This window comes from Mesocricetus auratus, unplaced genomic scaffold (genome assembly GCF_017639785.1).
Source record: "Mesocricetus auratus isolate SY011 unplaced genomic scaffold, BCM_Maur_2.0 Super-Scaffold_100007, whole genome shotgun sequence".
NCBI classification, from domain to species: Eukaryota; Metazoa; Chordata; class Mammalia; order Rodentia; family Cricetidae; genus Mesocricetus; species Mesocricetus auratus.
Window position 1 is genome coordinate 41,876,647 of NW_024429191.1, and position 21,113 is coordinate 41,897,759.

General features: G+C 41.8%; 1 protein-coding gene and 1 non-coding gene across 4 annotated transcripts; both read right to left on the reverse strand.

Moving 5' to 3' along the window:
- Positions 1–393: 393 nt before the first annotated feature.
- LOC121141664 lies at positions 394–515 on the reverse strand. Its single transcript, XR_005878628.1, has one exon.
- A 2,635-nt stretch (positions 516–3,150) lies between these two features.
- On the reverse strand, positions 3,151–19,992 carry Znf286a (zinc finger protein 286A). Of its 3 annotated transcripts, XM_040748850.1 has the most exons (7): positions 19,712–19,992; positions 14,848–15,157; positions 14,408–14,538; positions 13,266–13,351; positions 9,425–9,539; positions 7,873–7,965; positions 3,151–4,480 (listed from the first exon to the last, which is right to left on the reverse strand). In XM_040748850.1, the coding sequence occupies exons 3-7, from the start codon at positions 14,436–14,438 to the stop codon at positions 3,249–3,251; spliced, it is 1,557 nt and encodes a 518-aa protein (XP_040604784.1). In that variant the 5' UTR covers positions 14,439–14,538; positions 14,848–15,157; positions 19,712–19,992; the 3' UTR covers positions 3,151–3,248. The 3 variants fall into 3 exon arrangements, with proteins under 3 accessions (XP_040604784.1, XP_040604785.1, XP_040604786.1); XM_040748851.1 differs by lacking the exon at positions 19,712–19,992 and having other exon boundaries at positions 14,848–15,236; XM_040748852.1 differs by lacking the exons at positions 13,266–13,351; positions 14,848–15,157; positions 19,712–19,992 and having other exon boundaries at positions 14,408–14,507.
- Positions 19,993–21,113: the final 1,121 nt, after the last annotated feature.

A 21,113-nucleotide genomic window follows, 5' to 3' on the forward strand; every position in this document is an offset into this window, starting at 1 on the left:
TTATGGGCAAGCTGAGAGGTGTGGTGATATATTATTTATGATTTATTAAAGCTTGCCTCCAGGCTCCTGCCCTGAGTTCCTGCTCTGACATCTCTTCATGATGGACTGTGATTGGTACAAATGAGTGAGTCAAACTCTTTCCACAGCAATAGACTCCTCAGACCGAAGAGGAGAAAACACGGACATGGAGCCCCCACCTTGAGATTTTCTGTTTTTAGTGATGTGAAAATACATATAAGAACATAACAACTATGAAAGACTTGATAGCCAAACTAATTACCTGACAAATTGGTACAGTTGGTGTCTTTTTTTTTTTTTTTTACAATGTAGAGTAGGCATACCCACTTCTCTTCAATGATGTTAAATTTATTTAAAAAGCAAAGCCAGTGCTTGAAAAGTTGGGTAGTAGAGTCCACCCTGTGTCTTCTCTGATAAGGGCTGCTCTCTCCACTTGTTTGTCTATGAGGACAGTATCAGTCTTGCTTCATCAGACTCAGCCTTCTTGGTCCTCCAGTTAGAATTTTTATGCAATAAGCTTTAAATTCTGAATGGTGACATTGGCTTCCCCAAATTGGATGCAATTAAAACCTTAACACTAAATCATGTGTGTGTTTACGCAAGTGTGTGGGCACATATCCATGAGTATTGGTGGCCAGAGAGTACTGTCAAGTGTCGTCATATCTTATTGAGATAGGCTTTCTCACGAACCTGGAATTCAGAGATTTGGGTAGACTGGCTATCCAGCAAACTCCAGGAACCATCCTACCTCCGTGTCCTCAGTACTGGGGTTACAGGTGTACATTGTCACATTTGACTTTTGATTTATGTGAGTGCTAGGGAATGAATTCAGGTCCTCATGCTTGTGTGGCATTTTACAGACTGAGCCCCCTAAGACAATTTTACCATATAATGTCTACTTTAGTTTCTTAAACTACGCCTTTCCTTTCTTACATTATTGTCTCACAGATATGTGACTTGCTGAGGGGTATCCTGATCTGATGCTCCAGCAGTTGTGAAGTTCAAATAACAATTACAAATGTAACTGGTTTCTTGAATGATAAGGAAATATTTATGCTTGGCCTTTCTTTATATTTTAAAATATAATCAAGCTATAATTTAAAAGTATTGTACACAAGCTTCTGACAATACATATACAAACAACATGTTTATTGACAGGCCATTAGAACAGTTAAATTCAGTTTATAAGTACCAAGACATTCAAAATGAAATAATTCAAACTTCCAAGATTAATATTTGAATACAAACATGTAGTTAGGTTGAATATAAGACATAAAAGGGACAAACACTGAAATTCAAAGGACCAGAGTTCCCCAAGGGACTAACTTAAAGCAAATCCATTAGTGTGACTTAAGTTGCAAACTCAAGCCTCTGGAACCATAAGATGGATTCTGCTTAATGATATTCAGGAGGGAAAATGACAGTTTCTACAAATGTCTCAAGGAAATTAAGAATGCAAGCAACGAAAGCGGAAACCAGAGATATTGAAGCATCACTGTAAGATGGGCCAGAGAGCAGCTCTGCTACAACCAAGTCATGCAAGAGCATGGACTAGAAGGGGGACCCAAGAGATGAGAAACTAAAAAAACTGCAATTGCCTTTTCTTGTAATTTTTCTATATTTTCTTCTCATATAACTTATAATACAGAAAAGAATAATAAAAAACTGACATTGATTGTTGGGGTGGTGGTAGTGCACGCCTTTAATCCCAGCACTTAGGAGGCAGAGGCAGGCAGATCTCAGTGAGTTCGAGGTCAGCCTGGTCTATAGAGGGAGTTCCAGGACAGCCAGGACTGTTACACAGAGAAATCCTGTCTCGAACTACAACAAAACAACAACAACAAAAACGAAAAACATAAACCCTGACATTGTGTACTGTCTTACTAAATACTTATTTGAGCATTTGTTTTTGTTTCTTATCTGACTTTTCGTCACCTTTTGGTCACTTTTGGTCTCTGACTTTTGGTCACCTCTGTCACTTACGCTAGTAGATCAGTAAGACTTCATGCCATGTTTACTCAAGAGGTCAGGGATAAAGACCAACTAACCTATGGAAGAACAGCAAAATAATGTGAGTAAGACATGAAAGCCAGATAAATGGAAGAATGAAAGATGCTTATCTTCATGTAAGTCACTTCAGGGCTGTCCCATGTGCTTTCCCCATATCTGACAGCAAAGTATGCCACTGCGCCTCACAGTTGCTTCAGCTCTCTTCTTGAATGGGACCCCAAATAAAATAATTCACTGACCCCATCAACTTTTCAGATACATCCAAACAGCAATACACTTAGGGAGTTTTCTAAGAGTGACAGAGCACAGTGCACAGAAAGCCGAATAATGTGGTGGAACGAGCTCTCCCTGATGCTCTGATTATAAAAAACAAGGGTTCAAGCAGTGCCCAAGATGAGAAAAGAGGACCCTGGCTAATAAAAGTCAGGAAGACTCTGATCCATTAAGTACTTTAGGGGATCTCCAAGGGAACTAAAAAATGAATCTTCAAAACAAAGGAATAATAATGCGATTCATGTGAAAAAGTGACGAATATTGTTCATGTAAACCTACCTTAGAATCTATCATAAATACATTTTAGTTATGTTCATCAAATTAGATAGCACTTTATAGGAGATGGAATCTTAAGCAGCTTTCACCTCAACATTTCCTTTGTAACAGAAATTACTTAGGAAATGATGGCATGTGTCTGTCTTTGAGTTTGGAGTAATGACTGTGTCTTTCTAATGATAAGGCTGTAAGTCTCAAGCCTAACCTACAAAATAAGATTTCCTTACTAAATGAAAGGCTCTTACTAAGGATGGTGAAAACAGATTTCACAATGTTCACAGCACTACTGTCTCCCAAACACTCCTTGAATTAAAAAAATTGGGTATTTGAAAAATTGGAGTTCGAGGCCGGGCTGGACTGACAGCCTCCAAAACAATACAGAGAAACCCTGTCTCGTAAAACCAAAACAAGAAAGAAAGAAAGAAAATTTTGAGATCTATAGCCAGAGTTAAAAAAAAATGGGTATTTGGAAAACTGGGAACAAAAAATTTTGCCATCTCAAGCCAGAGGTTTCATGATCTGTTGTTCAAAGTTATACACTGGACAAGGGAAATCATACACATGTACAAATGCTCCTGAGGGTCCCGTTATGGACCTTCTATTTAAACATTCAAACGTTAAACACAGTGATAAAGCCAACTTACATTGCTTAACACTCAGTAATACTGTTTTCAGGGTTGCTCTTCCATGTGAACTCTGTGATGTCGGATGAGAGATGAACTGCACTTAAAGCTCTTCCCACATTCACTACATCTAAAAGGTTTCTCTCCAGTATGAGTTCTCTGGTGTTGAATGAGAGCCGATGAATGAATGAAGGCTTTCCCACATTCACCACATTTGTAGGGTTTCTTTCCAATATGAATTCTTTGATGTTTAGCAAAATTTGAGCTCCGGCTAAACGTTTTTCCACATTCGTTGCATTCATAGGGCTTTTCTCCAGTGTGAATTCTCTGGTGCTGAACAAGGTGTGTGCTCTGACTGAAAGTTTTTCCACACTCACCACACTCATATGGCTTTTCTCCAGTGTGAACTCTCTGGTGCTTAGTAAGGGATGAGCAATGGCTGAAGGCTTTCCCACACTCTTGACATTTATAGGGTTTCTCTCCAGTGTGAGTTCTTTGATGTTTAATGAGTGCTGATGAGTGAATGAAAGCTTTATCACATTCATCACATTCATAAGGCTTCACCCCAGTATGAATCAACTGGTGCTGTGCAAGATGCGTGCTTCGGTTAAATCCTTTCCCACACTCACCACACTCATAAGGTCTCTCTCCAATGTGGATTCTCTGATGGATAGCAAGGGATGAACTTTCTATGAAGCTTTTCTTGCATTCACTGCACTTAAAGAGAACTCTAGTATGAGTTCTCTGATGTTTAGTTAAATTGGCTCTGTGGCTAAAGGATTTCCCACATTCACTGCAGGTATAGGGTTTCTCTCCAGTGTGTACTCGCTGGTGTCGAATAAGTACTGAATGGTAAGTGAAGAGTTCGCCACAGTCATCACATTTATGAGGTTTTTTCTCTTTATGAGGTCTCTGCTTTTTTATTAAGTTTGATTTCCGCCTCAATCTTTCCCCAAATGTCTGAAGGTCACATGATTGTTTGGGAACTTTCTCATCAGTCATAAGGAGAGGTTTCTGACTGCAGTTTTTCCAATACATATCACATTTACTATCTTTTTCCACAGGGAAGGAGTTCATGTGAGTGAACATTTGTCTTAAGTGCTTTTCCTGATTTCCTTGCTGATGTGCTAACCAATGCTCATAATCACGAGCTGTCTCTAAGCTGGAGTCATAAACAGGATTTTGTGTCAGGTTTTCTGCTCTTGTAACCTGGTATGATTCCTCTGTGGAAAAGTCTTGCACTGAAGTTGAATCCTTGCTCTCAGGTCTGGTTTCCATGTCTGAAAAGACATCGCAAATGCAATTTTTTTTCTGTGCTTAACAAAAACACAGTTCTGTAACAGGTAAGAATTAATGAAGATGAAAGCATGCCTTTGTGGAATTAGTAGATTTGACACTCTTATTGGATGTTTTACAAAAAATACGGAAAATAGGGAAATAAATGTGAAAATGAATAGACTCTAACCAGAAGAATCAGACAGGGAAAGATGATCAGAAATATAACAGGAGGAGGGAAAAGAAAAACGTCAATGGAGGAGCAGGCTATGAGTGCATTAGATCTGGAAGTAAAAATCATGTCACTGTGATTGGTTTAACAAAGAATGGAATGGGCAATGACTAGGCAGGAGAGAATAGGCAGGATTTCCAGGGAGAGAGGAATGTTGGGATGAATCCAGCCTATGAAAGATGCCAATGAGATACTGAAGAAGTTGGACATATGGTACTGACGGGGGATGTCCTTCTGTATATGTTTCTTTTATTGGTTGATGAACAAAACACTGATTGGCCAGGCAGGAAGCATAGGCAGGGCTATGAGAGGAAGGAGGAGGAGAGAGCCGGAAGCTATGAAGAGACACCATGTAGAGATCAGGAAGATAGGACTTGATGGGGGTTTCCTGGTAAAATAAGACCATGAGGAAATACATAGATTAATAGTTATGGGTTAATAATTAACAGAGAAGTAGCCAGTAACAATTTCTAGTCATCGGCCAACAGTTCAATAATTAATATGTCTCTGTGTGTTTATGTGGGGCCAATTGGCTGTGGGACCAGGCTGGAAAGAAACTCCAGCAATATGGTACAGAGGAGAGTTAACTGAGCTATGTGGCAGAATGTAGATTAATAAAAACAGGTTAATTTATGTTACAAGAGTTAGTTGAGAAAAAGCCTAAGCTAAGGTCAAACTTTCATAATTAATAATAAGTCTCCATTCATTTTTTGTAATCTTGTGGCCCAAAGGAAAGTTTGACTGCAACTGGGTTTAGCAAAAGGTAGTGTTACAAATCACTAATAAAAGATTACTCAATAAATGATGCTGGATTATAGGCTGTAAGCATGAAAAAGATCCACCTCATATCATTTACAAAAATACCTGCATACTTGATTTTTTTATAATGAAGTTCAGATTATCTTTCTGACACTGGCATGACAAAACAATTCACAAAAAGCAATTTAAAATTAGTAAGGGCTTAGCTAGGTGTGATGGTGAATACCTTTAATCCCAGCACTCAGGGAAGCAGAGGCAGGTAAATTTCTGTGAGTTTGAGGCCAACCTTGTCTACAAAGTGAATTCCAAGACAGCCAGAACTATTACGCAGAGAAACCAATGTCATTAAAAAACAAACAAAAACTTAGTAAAGGCTGGGGCTAAAGTGATGAGGGAGAACTCAAAGGTTAAGGGGACTTGCTGCTGTGGTAGAAGGTCTAGGTTCAGTTCCCAACACCCACAGGGAGGCTCATCACACTCCACCACTCTGTACTAGGGGATCCAACACTCTCACGAGGCCCACAGCATACACATAAAGTAAGCAATACGTGTTTTTAATAGATTTCTCTTTAACTCTGTATGTGTGTCTACACTGGGTATGTATGTGTGAGTCAGAAGCCCACAGTGGCCACAGACTTTCGATCCCCTGGAGCTGGAGTCATAGGCAGTTGTAAGCTGTCTGTCATGGGTGCTGGAAATGACACTCAGGTCCTTGGCAAGAGCAGTATGTACTTTTAACTTCGAACCCATCTCTCTAACCCCTAAAATGAAATAAAAAAATTAGCAAGCGCTAGGAATGTAACTGGAGGATAGAGTGCTTGCCTAATTCTGACCTTAAAAATTTAAAGTGCAATATACTAAATTTGGGGCCTATTAAATATGCTCCAAACTGGAAGAATCAATTCTGCCTTATTGGAACACTACCACTATCATGTATTAGAATTTAAAACATACAGCTAGCTGCAAGAAATCAAGGAGACTTGAACAGGCAAGAATCACAAATGCTCTCACAGTTCATATTTGGTACTCAGAGAAATGCAAATGTAAACCACAAAGTGGCATTTTTTTTTAACAAGATGGACGAGAGCCACTAAGTCAACTGGTGGACAAGATGGGGAAAGGACCTTCACAAATCTAATACAACTAGAATGTGACACTTTAAGAGCCACATATCTTCTTTAAGTCATATACTTTAATGTCAGCTCTCAAGAGGAACATGAGTGATAACAGATAGCCACACAATTCTGCTAATGACTAAAAAGTGAAAACAAATTGTCTAGTTTATTCACACAATGCACTTACTCCATATTGTTTGTAAAAAATATGTACAACTCATTACACACTAATATAGATTGATAGCAAAATGAAACGGAGCTTAAAAATAGATTATAGAAGAAAAATTGCAACAATAAAAATACACATTTTTTGTACATGCATATGTGCATACATATACCTGTACATGCAAATACAAGAAGATTCATACCAACTTCAAGACAAAAAAGGTTACTTCTAGAGAATGAATGAGAGGACTTTATTGGAATCTCTAAAATTTTTATTTCTTAAAAAGTAAAAGACATCACACAGCCATAGGAATGGCTAAAATAAACACAGATGATATTAAGTGTTGATAAGCACATGGAAAAACTAGAAGCTGAAATGTCTCTTAGTGAAAATGTAATTGGAAAGATTTTTGTAAACCCTCTTTGGCAAGGCAATATTTACATTGCACACATCTTTTGATGTGTTCACCAAAAGAGACGTGAAAGAATGTCAACCCAAACTGTACACTACCCAAATACCTGTCTTTGAAAGAATGGGTAAACTGGGGTACTGAAATAACGATCGAAAGGCTACACAGCACTGAGAGTGAACTAATCTCAGCAACATGCAACAACATGGATGCATCTCACAGTGAAAACTCAGAGAAGGAAGCCAATCTCAAAAGAACACACACGACTCTATCTAAATGAGGTCCAACAACAGTCAAAACCAACTATGGTGTTGCACATTGAGACGAGGTCACCTGTGGGAGACAGGCGACTGAACACTGGGCAGTGCTTCTCAGTAGACTGTTTTCCTGATCTAGGCAGTAGTTACATGAATGTGTTCAACTTGTAAAAATCCACATAAACATTACCATGCTTTTATGTATTTTACTGTTGCAAAAAAAAAAAAAAAAAAAAAAAGGAAAGGAAAGAAGAAAGGAGTGGAAAGTGAAAGAAAACAATTCATTTTGGTGATGGTTACATTATTTTATTTTGACTTATATATTTAAAAGCTTCATACTTTAAAATATTATTTTGAAAACCAGGGCACCACAGGCATTTCTGACACTCTCCCAAGCTCTGCAGAGTGTTACTCATTCACTCTTCTTCTGGACTGAAGTGCCCCATCGAGCTCACCTACCTGAGTTACTGCATTTAGGAGGTTTTCTCTCAAGCTTCAATAGTTCTTTTCCATCATCCAAATTATAGCTATCAGGTTTGGAGATGGGAAGCCCTGTTTGTTAAAAAGGAAAGAAAGTAAAATGAATGAAACAAGTATTTATGGTGGGCACAGAGATCTCTACTGGAACTTAGTTCCATGCCCACATCATCTAGACGTGCTGCTGCAAGGAGTGAGGGCGTGAGGGAGGAAGGACCTCTTAACGGGGCTTAGGATGCCTGCAAGCCTCTAATTAGACTAGCGCAGAGTTCAACTGAGTTTATAAGGACAAATTTGTTTGTTGTAAAGGAAGAGAAAGCCTCTCCATTTCCTAATCGTCTGTGGGGGTTAATAGAACAATAGTGCAGATTAATCTTCACTTCAGAAAAGAATATTAATAACAGGGGACTTCAGTGGCACTCCAATAGTGTGACTGTGGAACTACAGTTTTTATCTTCCAATATTTTTCCTTTCTTTCTTTTTCAATCACTAGACTTCTCTTTGGAGATTGCACAGGGTTTGACACACACAGAGTGATGCAATGCACACAGGATCCAAAATGGGCCACAGGCATTGCCTCTCTCGGCCCTATATTGTTTACTGATGAACATATGTCCATTAGTTGAATTTTCAAAATAAAAGAAAAGCATCTCCTTTCTTTGCTCTGCTCTCTGAGCAACTGGAAGAATAACTTAACCCCAGGGCTGCTGACGCCACCTCAGCCACATAGGGGGATCTCAATAAATTCACAGAGAAGAAGGCAAAGACAAGACAATTTACTTTAAATAAACAAACAAAATTCCAATGTCACATTTGCTTCCTTAAATTCCACCCCACGAAGCCAGTGTACATTAGGCTGTCACTTGAATCTTGATAAACAACAAGCCTAAACACTTCACCAAGGAGCTAGAACAGAATGGGGTGGGATAGAGCTCAGTGGCAGTGTGTATGTGGTAGGGGAGGTCCTTCTGCATGCTGCAAATAGATGTTTCTCTTATTGGTTGATGAATAAAGCTGTTTTGGTCAATGGACAGGCAGGATTTAGCCAGGCGGGAAATCCAAACGGGAATAGAGAAAGGCAGTAGGCAGAGTCAGGAAGATACCATGTAGCTACTGGGAAGGTACAATGCCTGGACATTCTCTAGTAAGATAAGGCCATGTGGAGATACATGGATTAATAGTTATGGGTTAATAATTAAAAGAGAACTAGCCAGTAAGAAGTCTAAGCCAAAGGCCAAACAATTATAAAGAGATATTAAGTCTCAGTGTGGTTATTTCATAATGGTTTCTCTCTACCGGACTGGATAGAGAAAAACCGGTCCAGTGGGGCTGAGACTAGATGGAGAAAACCTCAACATCTCAGCTCAGATTCAATCCTCAGCATCCAGCAAAACAAAACACTTTCCCCCTTCTATGCCCAAAAGAAATACTTCATGACTTCTAAGTGAAAAGTGAATGTTAATGCATTTAGTTTTAATGAAGCAATGCCAGCCCAGGAGTGGATTTCAGAGTCATGGGAAGAAGCTGTTCTTACAAAGTGAGACCAAGTTCCTGTAGTTCTCCAGCATCACGTCTCTGTGTGCAGGATCCAGTTTCCCCCATTCCTCTGGTGTAAAGTCCATGGCCACATCCTTGAATGTCATGGTTTCCTAAGACACAGATATACTTCTTTCATCATCTTTTGGTTGATACCTGTGATGGCTACTCTTGGCTGTTAACTTGACTACATCTAGAATGAACTATAAACCCAAGCAGCTGGGTACACGTGTGAGGGATTTTTAATTCATTGGGCAATTTGATGAAGGAAGACACACCTTAAATCCAGATCTCTTCAGGTCAGAAGACCCACCCTAACCCTAGACCACACTTTCTCAAGGCGACGGATATAGAAACATGGGATCAATTAGAATTCTCACAACAGAAGGAAATTTTTGCTTTTTGCCTGCTTGCCCTCAACGTCACTGGCAAGTCACACATCCTGCTGCTGAGGCGTCCCTTCACTGGAGGTAGGTAGTCACACATCCTGCTGCTGAGGCGTCCCTTCACTGGAGGTAGGTAGTCACACATCCTGCTGCTGAGGCGTTCCTCCACTGGAGGTAGGGCTACTTCTTTGGTATCCTGACATATATTGAAGACCAACTGAGATGTCTGCCCTCATGGACCGAATAACTACTGGAGTTTTGAACTTTCTGTCAGGAGGAAGCCACTGTTGGATTAGCTGGACTACAGTCTCTAAGGCATTCTTTTATATATATTCATTCTGACAGTTTTGTTCTTCTAGAGAGCCCTGACCAAAACAATGTCCCTTCCTTTCATTTTGTTCCTGATGGAAATACAACCAAGACACACTCATCAAGAGAAGTGATGAGCTTCTAATAGTGTTTAGATCCAAAATAATTTATGTACTTTCACTGAATACCAAGCACATTCAGAAATAAGACAGTTTCCACCACTGAGAGACTGCCATTTTTTTCTGTAAAAAAAAATAAGATATAAACACTGAGGAAAAAAATGTCTGCATACTTCCCTTATAAGTCCTTAATAAGCACAAAACATGTTATAGTCTTCAGAAGAATTATAATGCAGAGGTTGCAAACAGAGAGGTCATAGAATGAAAAAACTGTCAGTGAACAACAAATCCAGCTAAATGTGCAATTAATTCAAGATATAGGGCATTAAATTAGAAAACGGTAATAAACTGATTAAGGTTACAGATGTAACTCAAAAGTGGTTATGAAAAAAATCTCATAAGGTTACATCTCAGTAACATTAAAAAGAGAGAGATGACTACACATTGGTATTGAATGTGCCCCTTTTAGAGAAAAGCAACAATATTCCAAGTTTGCTGAAATAAATGCTTAATTGGACATAAGGTACCTTCTATTTAAACACTCAAAGCATTCGTAAAAAACCAACAAGGTAGATTTTAGTAAATTCCCAAATAGGAATAAAGCTATGCTTGATGATAATTGTAAAACTATGTTGGAACATAAAAATAAAGAAGCAAAATGCAAAGTCCAGTGCTAAATGGTTAAAAACTCTGGGGATGCACAGCACTCTTGACATTTCCTAGATTCTAAAACCTCTCCTGTCCAAAGCTACACAGAGAAACCCTGTCTAAAAAAAACCTTTTTGTATTTTCAAAATATGTAAATATATGAGGACACACAAATCATATCAAAGAATACAAACAAATTCAGAAGAGAATGAAAAGACAGAAGCAGCAATTTTATACAGAAAACTAAGACATCTGGGAAATCTGGGAAAGGCCAAAGGTCACTGTATTGTGCTAACATTAATGTCCCAGTTCCCAAGTGAGATTAACACAAAGTAAAACTGTTAACTTCTGAAGTTTGGATGAAATGAGAAAAAGAGATGTCCATGTTATTTGCAACCTTTCCCACGTCTAGATTTTTCTCAAAGTAATTTTAGAAATAGAAGAATCATCTTTGAAAATGAAATAACAGGCAAATCCTGCTCCCTCAAGCAGCCACTAAATAGAAAAAACTTCATTAAAAAAAAGGTGACCTTGAAACTAGAATCTGGGTACACAGAGCTCAATCAACTTTCAGTGGAAATTAACTGCTCATCATTTCAATGGCAAAACAAAACAAAACAGACAGAACAGTAAAAATGAAAATGGCTATAAGCAAGGTAGGGAAAACTCAGTAGGAGGAACAGAGCTACAGACTCACTGTGCGGGAGCAGAGTTCCTTATAAAATGATCTTGTTAAAAGCTCTATCCTATTTACAGAATAGGTTAACTGAAACACCCAGCGGGTGGAAACAGGGAGGGAAATGGAAGGAAATACAGTGTACCTCATGTCATCTTGATTCAGTAGTCTAAACCCAACAAAATAAAGAAAAATACACATCAGACAGTGATTCTTTGTAGAAAGAGGTGAGGGGATGCTTTGGGAGGAATGTTATCATACCTATATATTTGTATATTCTGTGCTGCTTGTTAAATCAGTAAGAACTAAAACTAATATACATATTTTCTAGAACTACTAAGAAAAGATTAAAAAAATTCAACCGACTCAGGCAGAGTTGAGCACAAAAGTTCCAATATTAGTATTATACAAAATCTAGTAAAATTAAAAAAAGGACATACTTTAAAACTATCTATAAAAGAGTCTATCCACCATGATGATATAACAGTCTTCAATCTAGTATCAAGGTATCAAAATGCACCAACTGTTCACCCTGTTTCTGGTATCTGTACCTTGATTTGTCTGTGCCCCCGTGCTGGGCCACTCAAGCTTGTGGAGATGGGGTAGAACTGATTCCATTGGAGTCAGGGGCAGAGTGTGTCCACACGTGTGCACTGGTGTATCCCACAGATAGCTACTCTTGGCCAGCGCCAATAATGGTGTAAGAAACGGCCTTAGACGATGCTACAGTTAATCCTAGCACTAGGGGAACAGCTAACCTTCAACCTTGAAGATGCAAGCCTACACTTGTTTGATGAGGGCACTAAAGAAAAGCCTGTTTCAGAGCAAAAAAGGTCAACAAAATGGACAAGCTATCTCTCCATGTTACTGCCTAAATCCTTTACCTCGCCAAACCTGGACTTTCAGTTAGGTTGGTTAATCGAGACTGCCTTTTGCACAGGCCAGTTTAAGATGAGTATCTCAGGCTCCGCTGAAGCTTCTTGGGTTAGTATAGTCTGTCAAGACTCCCAGGGAAGTTGAGAAAGTATAAAAAGGGCCAGAAGCCATTTCTACAAGCATTATACCTAGCAAAGGCTGACTGAGGAATCTTTGGGCTGTAGAATGCCCAAATGAACACAGCAATTAGTACAACTGCTACCCATTCCATATCCAATAATTCTCTCTTGAAATACTTGCTCTATATGGGAGGGACAAAAGTGATAAGAGGAATTGTAGACCGACTACTTGAAATTCATCCCCAGGGAGGACTGAGTTTCTAAGCCTTCATAAGCGTTCTTCTTCCAGTGCCAGTTTTAGCTGAGTATGTATTATTATTCTAATCACTTCAGCATTTAAGGTGATGTCTTAAGTTCCTACTTACAGTCACACATGTGCTGTTTCCCTTAGAGAAATGCAAGTTTCAAGAAGTATGTACTGTATCACCCTTAAAATAGCTTTCCACATTACCAAATGCAGATATTAGCATTGGGGGTGGGGGAGAAATGTGGGTTACCTGCCTGTAGAGATACAATAAATACTAGATGGAGAGGAAAGGTACTGTGAGTAAGTAGAAAACATTTCCTACTGAGTCCTTAGTCTCTTAGAATTAGAACTCAGGTCTCTAGATGGGCTCTGTGGACAAATAAATCCCACATCAAAAAGGGAGTGCATATGTGCTCTGAGACACAAGATGGAATTGGATCTTAACCCATGGAGACTCACCTGGGACTTGGCTATGAGCCTCAGGGAAGCCACCTGTCCTTCTGCACTCTTCTCTTGGGAAAGGAGGGAATCCTGGGAAGACAGAGCTAAGGGCAAGAAAGCAGTAGTGACAGGCTGTAGAACCATCTCGATACTCAGTTTACAGTCTAAAACCCCCTTCACACCAAATGCACCCACTGTTAACAGAGACTGCAGGGAATCCAAGACAAACTGTTACTTTCTAGTACTGTGGAATATGCCCAGGAACGTGGCTCCTCTGGCTTCCATTTAGTTGCTGCACTAATAACAACTCCCAGAAAATAGAATTCTCTGGTCTACCAACTAGAATAAGTAAGTTCCCATCATAGTCTACCTAAAATCTTAGAAGCAGACTCAATGGTGTTTTGTTTTTGTTTTTTAAATTCCTTGTGGGGGCGTTGGTGGCGCACACCTTTAATCCCAGCACTTGGGAGGCAGAGGCAGGCAGATCTCTGTGAGTTCAAGACCAAGCCTGGTCTACAAGAGCTAGTTCCGGGACAGGCTCCAAACTACACGAGAAACCCTGTCTCAAAAAAAAAAAAACCAAAAACAAACAAAACAAACAAACAAAAAGATGTAGACTGCTAGATCTCACCTCCAAATTATGATTGGTTGACACACAGAAATCTGAGAAGCACCCCTGGAGGGAATTCGGGCACAATAGGTCACAGACTAAAGTTCAAGAAACACTGGTTTAGAAGTATTGACATCAGCCCCACACGTCTGTGCCTGTTAAATACATTTCGAGTTATCTGTATTGAGATGGTACTGTTAACTGTATAGATAAAGTGGGATAATAAGTGTGGAAAAATACTTTTGCCAACTACAAAGCTGAATTCTTGTAACCACGAAGGAAACCAGGATGAACAATAATTTGGAAGAACTTGTGACTAAATTGTGACAATGTTCTCCCCGGGGGTTCCACTGTGGGGCACATTTAAGTGGATGAGGACTGACCCCACAGCAAACACTGCAACTTCTCAGAGCCCACTTAACCTCAAGAGAGTGTTCACAAGTCGCCCTTTTTTCCCCCCAAGAAACACCCAACTCAAGGAAAAGGTGGGTTTTCCCTTCAAAGGGAAGAACAACTTTTTCACGATGCAAAAACAACCCAGCAACTCTACCTCTTTTCTGGGACACTTCAACAAAATCCATCTCCACAATCACCACCTCTTCAATGTCCCCAGGGTTCTGCTCTTCTCCGGCTCCTTCCCTCTTGGGCTCTGCGGAGAGCGTCACTCAGATTGCGTGGAACCTGGAAACCAGGGAAAGCATCCTGAATCTGGGTCTTCACATGCCTGTCCCTGGCAACTGGAGCTGTCCTTGGGGGACCAAACGCCTGAGATAGCACAGGGTGCAGACAACCGTGCCTCGCGCCCAGCCAGCTCCGCCCGCTGCTCCTGTTTGCACCTGGGTCCCGCAGGGAGCGATCCCTGCCGGAGCGTGGGGGCAGGGAAGGGACGAAGCTCAAGAACTGCGAACTCCAGTCCCATCTGGCGCGGGACGACCAGTAGACCACCACCGAGGTAAACAGAGGACCGCAGCATCCCACCACGCAACTCACCTCCCATCCCGGGCCTGACAAAGGCTACGAACTTCTCGGGGTAGCTCCGAGTCGCGCATGCGTGACATTCTGCGGGGGCACGGCCAAAAACTACGACTCCCAGAAGCTCCTGCGCGCAGCCGGACCCGGGTTTCTTGGCAGGTGGGACCACAAGTGGCTCAGGGGCGAAGCCGGATTCCTCTCGCGCGAGAAATTTTCTTGGTTAGAGTCCACAGTACCCGAAAGTGGAACGCGGGAGACGCAGTCTCTGTGGCTCTCTCTGTGCCTTGTCTGCAGTTACCCCTATGCAGCTTCAGCCCAAATTTCTTTACTGTAGGCATGATATGGCTTTCAGCCATGGTTTTACCCTCCCCAAACTCATCCTTTGTCTTCAAACTATACGAAAGCTGTATTTTTAGATTAGGATCCTGGTTGTACACCCATTCATTCCAATGGTCTTGTATTCAGAGACTATTTGCAATCCTAAAACCTCATATGAGTAGAATTGAAAATATTGAGCCAATAAGTTCTTTGCAAGAAAACAAAACAAAACAAAAAAACAGTTCCGCATTTGTCATAAAAGTTGGTTTCTCAGGGGACGGTGGTTAAGTCTCTCCAGTTGTGGAGCTAGCCCACCCACTTTGATTTCACACGTCTAAACAGCCCCACCCCTCAGTGTGAGCATTCACTGCCAATGCATCATTTGCATTTGCCAGAATCAGAGTATAATCAACTTTTGATTCTCACCATCTAAACACCAGATCCTGTTGCTGTGTTTTACTCTCCAATTTGTTCATTTCTATTTCCACTAGGCCTTCTACCCTCTTCCCCACTTTCTTCTATGGACTGCACTCCCTATCTTATCCTCCACTTCTCCCTGTATGACCATCATGTTCCCTTCCGATGAAGACATCCCATTTCCTCTATTTCCTTCATCCCCATGGGCCTCTTGCTTGAGATCTCCTTGTGCTCCAGAGACTCCTTAGACACAGTCTCTGCTTTTCCATTGGGAGAAGACCTCTCCCTCCTGAGTCAGAGGGGAATTCAAGGAAATAAGAGACTAGGAGGGAGGCAATGCCCTTCCTAATCCATGTCTCTTTTTAACTTCAGATCTGTATAAATGCAAAACCCCCAACTCCCCTTTCTCTGAAAAAATCCTAAGCCCTGACTTTTCTCCTAGAATTTATTCTCTTTTCCCAGGGTCTCAGCGGGGATGATTAACAACTCCTTATGACTCTGTTTACTTCAGTGAAACTTGAACAAGGGGCAGAGGCAAAGGACTGTCCTTGGCTGCTGGCACCGATGGAAACTGAGAGGCCACACAATTTTAATGAAGATGCCCCATCCAAATGCCCTGATTGGGACCCCAATATGTGTAGGGTTAAAGGACCAGGGAAAGAACGATCTGACCCTGACTTGACGCCCAAACCAGGGCCAAGGACTTGAAATGCCACCAGTCCCTGAGCTTGCCCCAGAGTCAGGACTGAAAACCCCTCCAATCCCAAGCCACTCTGCCCTGCCCCCAACCCTATATAAGCCCAAATATTCCATTCGGTTTGCTGCTGCTTCCCACCCTAGCAGAGGCAGCCAGCCTCCTGGGTTTTTCCCTCCTAACAAATCTCTTGAGTGGCGTTTGTTGCGGGATGTGGCATGCATTTTTGCTGGAGCAGAGTCAAGCTGTAACACTTCTGCAGGAGCAGAGCTGTAAGGTTTATAGTGCTTTGTGGTATTCCATGGCTCCTGACTGCCTGGGATGCCTTTCCATTTGAGCTGCAACACTTACAACATGCCCCCCAGTTCTCAAGACTTGAACCCTTTTTGCTACTACCTTACGTCTAGGATTTGGGGTTCAGCTTGAACACCCACTAATTTGTTTAAGACAACTGAGGTTCTCCGGGGACAGGAGGAATCTCCTGGGATGTTTCTTGAGTGGTTACAGGAAGGCTTTCAAATTTACATGCCTTTTTACCCACTGGCTCCAGAAAACACAAGGGCATTAAATTTGGCATTTGTAACTCAGTCTGTTTCTGATCCTTGCATAAAGCTACAAAAGTTAGCTGGAATGAATACTAGCTCACAGAGGTGGCCCAAAGGGATTTCTGTAGCTGAGAAACAAAAACAAGCTGCCATGGTCACTGATCAAGTCACACACTGACAGAAGAATTCATGATGGCTGCATTCCATTCAGCTCACCCTGAGCCCCCAACTGCTCACACCCAGAGAAGAGACCCACCCCAAAACAAAAAGTGGGGAGAGTGGGAAACCCTGCACTGGGAAGGGATCCATGTGCCTGCAGTAAGGAAATAGGACACTGGAGGAATCAGTGTCCAAGCGGTTCCAAACCCAAGGAAGCACAGACTCTCCTGCCACAAGGGAGCTGGACAACAAATCAGAATGAGGGAGCCAGGCAGGCTCTGCTCTCTTAGGCCTCCAACAGCCGCTGGTTGCAGCATCAGTAGGAGGAGCCCCAGTTAAGTTCTTGGTAGATACAAGAGCAGAGGCATCTGCTTTTTAAAACGCTGATGGGGCCATTTATGAATAAAAGGAAGGGAGTTCAGGGAGCCACTAGCATAGTTAGGGAACTACCACCTCACATCTGAGACACAAAGACACTTATTTGCAGTGTTCCTAGACTGTCCCTTTTGCCTTCTGGACAGAGGTAGGAGTGGGGGTGGGATTCTACGTGAGACCTGCTGCTTCTATGCTAACAAATCAGGACTTATGAAAGAGACTTTACAAGAGATTAGAGATGGAAGACAACAGGCACATGAATCGAATAACTCCTGGTACTCCAGACTGATTGGAACCCATGGCTCATGACCCTTCTCACTGTTCTCGCTGGCCCTCTGCTCTTCCTTTGCATAGGACTTGCTGTGGGGCCCAGTATAACAAATTTCTTTTTAAAAATTATAAGAGAAACCAAGATTGTCTTGATTAAGCTAATTATCCTCAGGACCCAACATTTATCTTTTAGTCAAAACCAAGGGTTTGAAAGTCACTAGAAGAAATGGGGGGATGGAGCCGCTGTTAAAGGCAGTTCGTTATGAGCCATCTGATGTGAGTACTGGGATCTGGACTCTGGTCCCCTGGAAGAACAGCAAGCATTCTTAACCACTGAGCCATCTCCAGTTCCTCCCTTCCCCGCCATCTTTTATTTTAATTATGGTTTCCATTTCAGTGTTGTCTAATAGAATTCTATGATTATAAAAAAAAGTCTTATATTTGTGCTGTCTGATTCGGTAGCCACTATGACTTTTGAGTACTTGAAATGTGTTTAGTGGAACTGAAGAATTATGTTTTTAAATTTTATTATATCAATTTACGATTAAATCGTGACATTTAAAAAAATGGGGGAACAAGTGGCAAAGGTAACACCATCTTGTCCTGCTCTATGTTTGTGTCATGACTATTTTTGTGTCTGCTTAGACACATCTCAACACTACCTCACCTCCACCCCAAGCAGACATGTCAGTCTTAGCAACACATTTCTATGACTCTAACTGTGGTCCTGATGTATTAGCCCAAATAATGTTTGTACAAGCTAAAAATAAACTAAAATAACTGAAAAAAGTATAAATCAATTGTCATGTGGTGTCAGAAATAAATAGTATGTTCTGCCAACACAAATGTTTTGAAGTTACCCTGACCTTCATCTAAGATTGATAATGTAGTGACCAGCCTCCCTGTTTTAGCAGCCATGACAGGGTAACATGTGCTCGCATCACCTTGCTGCTCCTGTTCTGGTCACTAGGAGGTCAGATGCCCTCCTTGTGGCAAGGAGCCAATCAGAAGTTAGCTGGCAGGGCTGTGCTTTATGGACAGTGCATAACAGTGACTTGCAGAACATAGCAACCACCCTGGGAGACCTATGGGTCATAACAACCAGTTGACCAATCAACACAGGGCGGGTCACCCAAACCTGGAAGTGCACCAATCCTGAGACTGTTTCATACCCCTAGACACTCCCCTTACGCTGCCCTTTAAGATCCCTGCCTTGAGGTTGCTTGGTATCTTTCTCCAGCCATTCGCCATGCTGACTGTGTGAAGGGCCTGAGCTAATGGGGTTAGCTGTTAAACATCTACAATAAAAGACTCTTTGCTTTTGCATCGAAATGGGCCTCTTGGTGATTTTGGGGTTCAGAATTTGGGCACAACAATATAATTATGGTCTGTGTGGCCTTTTGCCTTTAAAACCATTGAACCCCCAGCTTCTGTACCAAGAGTCTTCCTGAGGTGTTAGCCCAATCTTGGTTGCTGGACAAAAATAAAGGGCTCTTTATACTCCTTCCTTCCTTCCTTCCTTCCTTCCTTCCTTCCTTCCTTCCTTCCTTCCTTCCTTCCTCCCTACCTCCCTACCTCCCTCCCTTCCTTTCTTTTTTTCATGAGACAGGATTTCTCTGTCTAACAGCCTTGGCTTTAGACCTCAATTTGTTAGACCAGGCTGGCCTTGAACTTAGAGATCTTCCTGCCTCTGCCTCCTGAATGCCGAAATTATAGGCTTGAGCCACCCCCTCCCCCACACATCCAATAAGACAGTGTCAATGGGTGAGGTATGCCATGCAGGAAAGAGTTGTGGGTAATCCTTAGAGCCGCCCCAACAGCCCAAAAGTACCATGTGTCATGGAGCAGGGCCAGCTCCTCATGAGAGCCCTGTTGGCTGATCATTTCTCTGCCTTTCCCCTTGAAAGCCAAGATGCCCCAGCTTAAAGTGTTAACTTCCACTGACCAGAAGCCCACGGTGTTGAGACTCATTCTCAACGGCTGTAGGACCCCATTACCGGGTGACCCTGTGAATGCCCCTGAGGTTGGCTCCTCTGTCCAGAATACAGCGAAGAACCGGAGAGCAGTGTGCTTGCTGCCCACAAGGGTCCTCTGAGTTCCTTACCCCATCCTCTCATTCAGGTGATGGATGAGTCAGCTTCTTGTGTCCTTGACACCGTTAATACTGCAGACTCCAGTAATGTCACCTGCCATACTGTTTCTCCCAAGCACTTGCATCTGCTGATGTGAGAAATACTTAGGCAAGAGAGAAGTCAGATGAAACTTATTTGCCCATCAATTTTACCACTACGTTGTTGCAGCATACGAGCTGAGATAACAATGTGTCGGTTCATTACCCGCTAACCCCACCGTCATCTACTGGAGCTTGTTGGTCCTCCCTCCTGTCCCACAGGACAGAGATCCCTCTGATCTCATCACCAGCTATAGTGACAATTGTGATGAGTCGGTCCCTCCTCAGAGAGGATGATTATGACAAGAGGTATGATTCTTCCGATTCTAGAACAATGAACATATCATCCTGAAGTGTCCCTATGGGTAGGGGCCAGGTGACTCTTTCTGCCCACATCTACTATGTACTCTTTCCTCTTGTGTGACAAAGTGACTGTACTTGACATTCTATACATTATCAATAAAACGTAACTTATTTAATTTCCCGTTTTTCACTGGAAAATGGCAAATAGTTCTGCTCCAGTGACCACTGTGAAAGAACATCTGCCACCAAGGACCACGTGGAGAAAGGCTGGCTATATGGAAGATGGAGTAGGGACCTAAAGCTGAAGGCTCCTTTTACTCCTAAACTCAACAAGGAATGTTAGGTAATGATCGTGTGACAGTTTGTAAAAGGATTCCTCAGGATACCCGGAATCTAAAGGAAATGGTTTGGTTGCTGATCGACTGTGAACAGGAACAGGAACACTCCTACTCTCAAAATCCTTCCTTCCAAAGCCACTGAACTTTAGAGTGGAACAGACAACTTGGGTGGTTGTTTGAGCTTACACTGTCCTCAGAGACAAACTCCGCTAAGAATTGCTCTATTCACAGGAGTGAATCAAAAGCGTGAAGTTAGCATGAAGCCACTCTCAGTTGTCAACAGCAGGGACTGCGGTGTGAGTGAACACAGCTTTGAGCTCCCTCAGGATAATGCAGTAAATAAAGGACTTCAGAAAAACAAAGACAATAAAAAACCAATCAAACAACAACAAAAATGACGATGGAAGAATCCAATGCCGGGAGAGTTCTCCCTTGCCTTCTTTGATGAAACCAGTAGTGAAGTGGCGGAGACCCATATTAAAGGGAGCCTGCCTTTAATCCTGAGATGGCATCCTGCCAACAGCCAGCAAGAAGGTATTGCCTTCGCTTCCTCCACCCACAGTACCCAAATTCTTCCCATGTGCTTAGAAGTAGATGATTCATGACACCTTCCTATGATAACACAGTTCCATCCAACTCCTTGATGGCAGGGCACAGAGAACACAGTTAACAAGTGACCAGACAGCCACAGAAGT

What these genes read in the sequence shown, in the direction of transcription:
- Znf286a (XM_040748850.1), bottom strand. Translation starts at nt 14,438, where the DNA reads ATGGATTTTGTTGAAGTGTCCCAGAAAAGAG. An exon ending in GGCTCATAGCCAAGTCCCAG is followed by an intron (nt 9,540 to 13,265) that starts GTGAGTCTCCAT and finishes TCTGTGTCTTAG; the next exon opens with GAAACCATGACATTCAAGGA. An exon ending in TCCTAAATGCAGTAACTCAG is followed by an intron (nt 4,481 to 7,872) that starts GTAGGTGAGCTC and finishes ATGTCTTTTCAG; the next exon opens with ACATGGAAACCAGACCTGAG.